Below are 7893 nucleotides of genomic sequence, written 5' to 3'. Positions count from 1 at the left end.
TGTTAGACACAAAGAAACCTGGAAAACTCCGGCCCACTAGTGATGCACAAATCCTCGACCAACTACTGGTGTTATGGTTTAATCCACTTGGCCTTGTGCTCCAGAGAATGAAATGGAAAGGATTTGTATTCATGAAATAAGCCAATGCAATACACGGGCGATCTGCCAAGGAGGAAGTGTTTCCGGATGGACTTTCTATGCAAACTAGTCTGTATTTAGGTGTTAGATGTGAAAAAAACCTAGAAAATGCCACTCTCCCCAACTGATTTTGTGAGGCAAAAATCCACTAAATTAGTGGGTTTTCATATAAACAAGAAATATGAAAAAACATCAAATTATGTTTACATTTGTTTAAATTATCAAATTCAACACAGTTAAACCTGTGTAAACCAGAATTTCACTGCACCAGTTTGGCAGGTTTCCATTCCAAACAGGGTTTAACATGGAAAACTGCTCTGTTCCGAAGAACTTTTCTATTTAGGCTGGTGTCCGCTTTATTCGGGTTCCATTCTGGATGGGTTTCAAGTTTCAACGTATTGAAATTTGTTGAATAAGCATAATTAACGACAGTCACAGAAAAGAACAGCGGCAAAATCTTTTATTTAAGTATACAACTAGCATGATAAATACTTATTATGCAGTCTATATATACATTTACAAACATTTCTTTGCTACAAATTATAATAGGTATAAGTCTAATAATATAATTAATTACATCTAATGGGAACTACCCAAATGAAATCACTTATGATATAAAATTACATTAAAAAAAATGTTTTATACAAAATATATTAAATTATTTGTCGTCACTAGCAGTAAAAGGCAGCAAGCCAGCTTGTCTGGTAAATGTTTTCCTAAATTTACATCTTTATAAAATATAACGCATATAAAATATGAATTAACGAATCAATTACAACGCGTATATACTGTATATATCACAGATTTGTTTATCTAGTCATGCATTGCTGTAGGAATCACGACATTAAAATAATGCTACAAAATGTTTTTGACTTCCTCAATTATTAAACAATACTTATCGAAGCATTCTGCGTTCTGCAACACTAAGACAAATCTCTAAATTTTTAGTTACGCTCCACTTTACCAGAGAGATAATAGATAAAGTCCCAAATGCCTTTGAGCCTTTCGTCTTATCATCATGAGTACGCTCTGCAAAAGACACTCTAAATCGATGGTTTCTTTTGTGATGCACACACTCCGAAAGCTTAAAAGTACTCGAGACCCTTACTGTTTCGGGCTTTGAGCCTCTCGGTGATGCGTGTCCATCTTCAAATTTCAAGTTTTTCTGGATGTGAACCCCTGACAACAGGCCAAAAGACTCAAACACCTTCAGGACTTTATCGGAGAGCTCGGAATGATGCCGCAAAGCAGAGTGTGACTAAATTCCACAATGCATTAATTTAAAACGTAATTCTATGCCCTGTTAGAAAATATCTTTACCAATGCCATAAACTAAACTATACTTTTGCATAATTGTCAATTCTAAAAATTCGGAAAAAATATGCTAAAAAAAGTGATTTTCATTAAAAATAGTATATGTATCCTTTGCATATTTATTTGTTTGTATATTATGAAACTGATCAAATTTAAATAGTTTCTTTGTAATTTAATTTAAAAGTGATGGAATGTTGTACACTTAATTATGTTTATAATGTAGTCGATGTAACTGGACTAATGCCATGGACTAAGAGTGTAGGCGGAAGATTAGATGTCAAAATATCTAAGCTCTCTAAATAATCTGCATATAATTTCTCCTCTTTCGGAGGTACGGGTAGATAGATAAAAACAACCGATGTGTTATGACTGTGTGTTCTGATCATTTCATTAACCCCATGCAGATATGTTTTCGGTGGGAAATGACCAAATTCCTGCGAACGCTTTTGTAAAACGGTAATGTGCTCCCAAGGAATGCTTTTGATCGTACCTTTTATCCTCAACATTTGAAGCATGGTGTTCCACTGTTCTTGCCTAACTCCCAAATCGCCGAGGCTTGGCTCCATACACATAAATACTCTCAAAATGGTCTTGGTTTTCCATCCGGGAACCATGTTCAAGATACAAGCCAGCTGTAAAATAAATAACCAGGAATTGTCGATATCGACGAGAGTCTGGGGTGAAAAGAAATTGATCGGCCACACGTCGATGTAGCTTATTTTTCTAGAATTTATCACTTCTGACTTGTTGAGTGTGTGGAAATGGCGAGCAATGCAGACGTTTTTCTTCAGACGGTAAATGGCGTCGTAAATCATCAATACGTATTCGATAACTGACAAGGAACGCGAATCTTCCCTTCCTCTTAACTGCAAGAAGATTCTATCTCCAAGAGAGACATGATAAAGATCTTGAAAAGAATTATTATTCTCAAAAAAGTCCATAGGAACGGCGTCGTCTAAAAACCCAAAGAGTATTGTATTTGGTTTCATAGCACCCAAACCAGAAATTCTAATTAAATGAAGCAAACCATCTCTCACGCTCTGAGATAAAGTCACTTCTACAAATGCTTTAACCTGAAAAAAAAAAAGTTATTATTCACATTAATCAGTTATAAACTTTTATTTTGAAGTAAATATCAGTAGCATCAAAAACTTCCCAGAAAGGCTTGAAACAATGGAGTACACCCGTTAAATACAGTCGACCCCCCCTATAATTACGGTCCCTATAATTACGATTCCTATAAAACTACGAAAAAATATATGTATTTTGGAAATGTTGAGTCGGATTAGTGTAGAATCGATTAATTTTATGGAAGAAAACCTTTCAATCAGCCATAGTCCGTAAACTTGACACGTGTCGGGCTGTGATTGGAACGACTTGTAAGAAATCGGATTCCTAATAAATTGGAACGTATCTATATCTTATAGGGGGGTCGACTGTACATAAAAACAAAATTAACACGAGCAATTATTTTATTGTGATATCATCGCAATGCTGGGCTGCAATTTTTAATCATATTTTTAATTTATTTCATTTAAAATATGTTCTCCACCTTAAATTAATGATGTAGTGTCTTGCCCCTGTTCAATATTAATAGTATTGTAAATATGTGTATAAAATATACAAAGAAATAGGTGTACCACAAGAAAAACTTGCCAAGTTGGAGGTGCCACTATTTGAAAAAGATTGAAAAAAACACTGAATTAAGATATCAGTTTATTGTTCCAAGAAAACCAGGAGCAATTCTAGATGATCAAAAATCCCAGAAATTTTTAGAGGATGGTCTGTCCCTTTACCATATAGTTGCTCCCATTATAGGGCCAAGCAAGCCCATGATGAATATGATTAAAAGGCTCTTAGTACTTACAGGAAAAAAAAAGAATAAAAGTTAAATAAACTCAATGAAATATTTAATTATTATGTAATAATGTGTCAGATTATAGTGATGTTTGTTTATATATGCCTTGACAGGGTTTGCGATGGCCGGTTGAGTACTGTACCTTAGGAGCTGTTTACAGGATGCAGGCACTGGATGTGTCTCCAGCTGGCACCATAATAACTGTTGATGGTAATAACATAATGTTACATATACTGGAATACAAGATTGAACCTGAGGTCCAGGTAGCTTAAGTGGTGGCGCATCTGCATGGTAAGCAGGTTCTAGTCCCGCTCCGGGCCGATTCTTTTCTCCCAGTAGTTCTAAATTATTTAATTAAAAATTATAATTATTAAATTTATTAAGAGATGACACCTAACGCCTCCCTCTAGTACCAAATTGTTTCATAATTTTTTAGTATTATAGCCCAATGACATGTGGCATTGATTGGCTTGTTGAATTATCAAATTTTTGATTCTAAAACAAATACACAATATAATGCTTATACAATGCCAGCTAATGTTTTAATGTGGCCCACTGTCTTAATTCAGCAAAAACACATCATTCGTTTTGTTAATAAGTATCAAAATATTCATGAATTTATTCTCAGTACAGTAGAACTCCAATTATCCAAACTACCACTTGCCCTCCTCTCTCCCCCACTAATGTCACATTGCAATTCTCTTATATCATGCAACAGACCCAAATATTTAATAGGATTCTATGTGAAAATTGATGAATAAATAAATACAGTACATGTATAATACTGTGCTGTTATACTGTAATTTCATTCTCTATGTTAATCCAAATCACCTGAAGAACGAATCAGTTCAGATAATCAGAGTTCCCTGTATTTTAATTTAAATCTGTATAAAGTATTTCAGTTATTATAGTTTTATATTGTTGAATTTGTGTATAATCTATAATACTTGTTTAATGTCTACACAAATATATTTTAACTACAATACTGTGGTCCATTTAAAAACATTTTAACCTAATGTGGCCTGGAGCATCAGTTTTGGACCCCTGTTCAAATGTGATAACAGTTCACTTCATTAAACAATAAAGTATACGTTTAAAAGAAATGTAATAAATATAATAAATGTTTATAATGAGAACTGTGAGAACTGACCTTTAATTTATCTAGAAGTGATAACCACAAAGGATATTCTTCAGCAACTGGATCAGTTTCATGATCTGATATATTACCAATCTTCACATGTCCTATAATGTACAATCCACTTTTCTTTAAATCGTTAGCGAATGAAATAAGGGGAATACAGGAACGAGGGTTTGCAACCAAAAGAAGGAACTGCGGACGCCAGAACTTGACGTGATCTTTTCGGCTATCCAGAAGTAGAAGATATTTACGGACCTGTAATGTAAATTATTTGTTTACAAGACCATTAATTAACACATAACGGGTGATTGATCAATGGATGTGGTGCTTCAAAAAGTAATTGGCATAGTGATGCAATCTGGAAAGGTTGCATAATAGCAGAATTGCAGCATATTGCATTGCATAGTATGGTTTCTGCTATTATGCAACTCTTAATATAGATTTAAAAATATCTGGTAGATTCTTAAAGTTTACTAGAGCTATGGAAAGTCAGATGACTCCTATTCTAAGCTAACTAGAAAGATACTTAACATCCAAATATAACCAAATCTGGTATAGTAATATTTTGGGACATAGAAAAGACATTTCCATAGATAAAATTTAGTACTAAACTCATCACTAAAGCATTTTTGGTGCTGCAAGCAACAAACATTTTATTTGCACAAGACACTCATGCTATACAGAAACCTTAGTGATGCCACTCTGCAAGATCTTCTGTGGCCACCACACATCTACTTCCATTCTAATAAGGTCATTGCAAAGGTCAGTCAGGTTTCTCTATTGACAGCGAGTGACACTAGTTGCTGTGGTTGATCTCATACAGATAACATTACAACAACTTTCTCAATACCTTCTACATGGTGCCATAAGATACACACAACTGCTGTGTACCTTATACCACATGTATACTCAGAACTTGCCAGCAACACGTATGCTTATGCAAGGGATATTGCTTTTTCATTTCCATTTTAAAATTAGTGTAATTATTACTTGAGAACATTGTAATGTACATTAAAACATTGGAAACTGTCCAAGTTTCACATTTGCCCACCAGTAATCAAATTCTTCCAATGCTTGATACAGCATATCCATTGTCACTCTCAACAGCACCCATGGCTACAAAAATTCTACAGTTGTGAAGCTTCTGCAATGATAAGTGATACTGACTTTACTAGCTGCAAAACACAAAACACCTTCTTTGTCTCACAGTTGCCATTTTCATTTATGGTACTTCCTAGAGGTAGTAGACAAGAGATGTTTAAGTGCAAATTGGAGATGAAACTTAGACATTTATTCTATCAATTGGAATATGTCACACCCTTCTTGGATATTTAACATAATTACAGTGGTTTAAAATGAAAGCATTCATTTCGAAAGACCCTGTATATTTGGTAATAGACATTACTCTTAGTGGTATATCAATACCATTAACATGAAAAAAATCATAACATTAAGGCTGATATGATTTATGTCAATATCCCCATCTCATTCATTTACTCACAAGTAACATTTTGTTCAATTGCCCAAAATATTTCTATACTTAAAACATTTTTTAATTTCTAAACTTAAAACTTTAAATCTTACCTGATGAAAAATCAATGCTTGACTAATAGAGCCCCACTGAACAGTAGGAGCTCTGAGATGTAGCACTATGAACAAGATTAAACATAGCAATACGGCAACGGAACCAAACAGAGGACTAATAAAGAACATCATTACAAGACAGCCGAGTAAACCAATTACTGTTGTATGCCAAGAGAAATATTTAAATGAGGGTCTGAAAAAAAAACCAAACATCTTTTTTAGATAAATTTAAAAGTATTAATACACAAAACAATATCCTCTACTAACCTGAAATTAGGAGCAGATGCTAAATCCAAAGCTAAACATGCTAAATTTGTGGCAAAGTAAGATAGCAAAAAGAACACCGATGTAATCTGAGCAATCATATTTAATGATCCAATAAATAATATCAGCTGTATTAATAAAATTTTAATTAAGAAAACGATACTGATATATTAATATATACATATATATAATATATATATTTTTGTTTTGAATTTTAATTTTAAAAAAATTTAGTAAACTTTAAAAAATAAGTTCCTGAAATGATGAATATTTATAAATTTTTTTTCCAATTTGTAACCATGTCTTTTATCTGCGTTTATCTATATTGCACAATAAGGTACATTCAATAGACACCAAGCTTTACTTTACATCTGTCTTTACTCTGCTGTTTAGGTACCGCAATGTGTGTAGGCACCTAAACAGCAGAATAAGACAGATGTAAAGTAAAGCCTGGTGTCTATCAAATGTACTTTATTGTTCAATACAGATCAATATAGAACTTAGCTTTAAAGCTTACTAAATTTTTAAGAAAATAATTACTCTCTCATCTTTATTTGCTGAAAATTTTAATTTTTTAAAATTCTTCTTTGTAATACATTAAATAGTTACCTGAACAAGAAACCAAGAAATAAAGACTCCAAGTATTGGATTTCCGTGATAGGAATATTTTGCTACAGGTCTTAAAATAATACCTAGAAAAAACATTACTTAAGTTAAAATTCAAATTCATTTGCTCTGTTAAAATTCTTATACATTACATTAAATATTTATAGACAAGTCTTCAAAAACTATGCTTAAAAACCAAAATATTAATCACATTAATTGATGACAAGGAAGTAAAAACATCAGATTGCAACTCTAAGGGATACAAGTTAAAGTCTAGATTAAAATTTTTGTCGGTTTTAGCTTAAAAACAATAAAGGTCTAAAATTGTTGATTTCATTTTTTCCCCCTTATCTGCCTTTTTATCAGAGACCAAGGACCTACACCAAGGATACTCATAACAGAAAAACAATCATTTACAGTCGACCCCCCCCTATAACACTGGTTCCTATAGTTAGGATTCCTATATCACGGCGAAAAAATTGCGACAGTATTTGTACAAACATGCTAAAAAACTCGTATAATTTGGTAAAACATCATCGCCGATGCGTGTCACGACAGAATTGGTCGAATCTAGACCAATAGCGGATATTGCACAAACCGTTGAGTTTAAACGAGCAGTGGACCTACTAAAAACCATTTATTACTTAACGTCCATAAAAATTATATTTATATTAATGATGTCTCCAAAGTTCAGCGAATTTTTCGCAAAAAAAATAATTTATCAGGAAGCATGTGAGCGCCATTCGATGACAAGCTCCACGACAAAAACAAGCAATGGCGTAGTCAAACGGTGCACGCTCAGTAAGTAATCCTACAATTTTTTTGTTTATAACATAGTTTATATGGATTATTCCCAAAAAATTATATGTATTTTGGAAATGTTGAGTCGAATTAGTCTAGAATCGATTAATTTTATGGAAGAAAACCTTTCAAACAGCCGTAGTCCGTAAACTGCATACGTGCCGGGCTGTGATTGGCTAGAACGGAACGT

General features: G+C 33.2%; 1 protein-coding gene across 1 annotated transcript in view; it reads right to left on the bottom strand.

Annotated features, from left to right (window-relative positions):
- Window positions 1–581: 581 nt before the first annotated feature.
- LOC111612882 (solute carrier family 12 member 9-like) overlaps window positions 582–7893 on the bottom strand; it is a 31754-nt gene continuing 24442 nt past the window's right edge. The window contains exons 8-12 of the mRNA XM_023354164.1: window positions 6906–7003; window positions 6300–6424; window positions 6033–6225; window positions 4461–4703; window positions 582–2525 (exon numbers count right to left, since the gene is read on the bottom strand). Of these exons, the coding sequence (XP_023209932.1) occupies window positions 1665–2525; window positions 4461–4703; window positions 6033–6225; window positions 6300–6424; window positions 6906–7003 (1520 nt within the window). The 3' untranslated portion in view covers window positions 582–1664. The remainder of the gene's footprint in view (window positions 2526–4460; window positions 4704–6032; window positions 6226–6299; window positions 6425–6905; window positions 7004–7893) is intronic.

This window comes from Centruroides sculpturatus, unplaced genomic scaffold, assembly GCF_000671375.1.
Source record: "Centruroides sculpturatus isolate CEXI.00-Female unplaced genomic scaffold, Cexi_2.0 scaffold1841, whole genome shotgun sequence".
Lineage (NCBI taxonomy): Eukaryota > Metazoa > Arthropoda > Arachnida > Scorpiones > Buthidae > Centruroides > Centruroides sculpturatus.
Note: the sequence above shows the minus strand (reverse complement) of the source record. Positions and strands in the feature narration are given on the sequence as shown.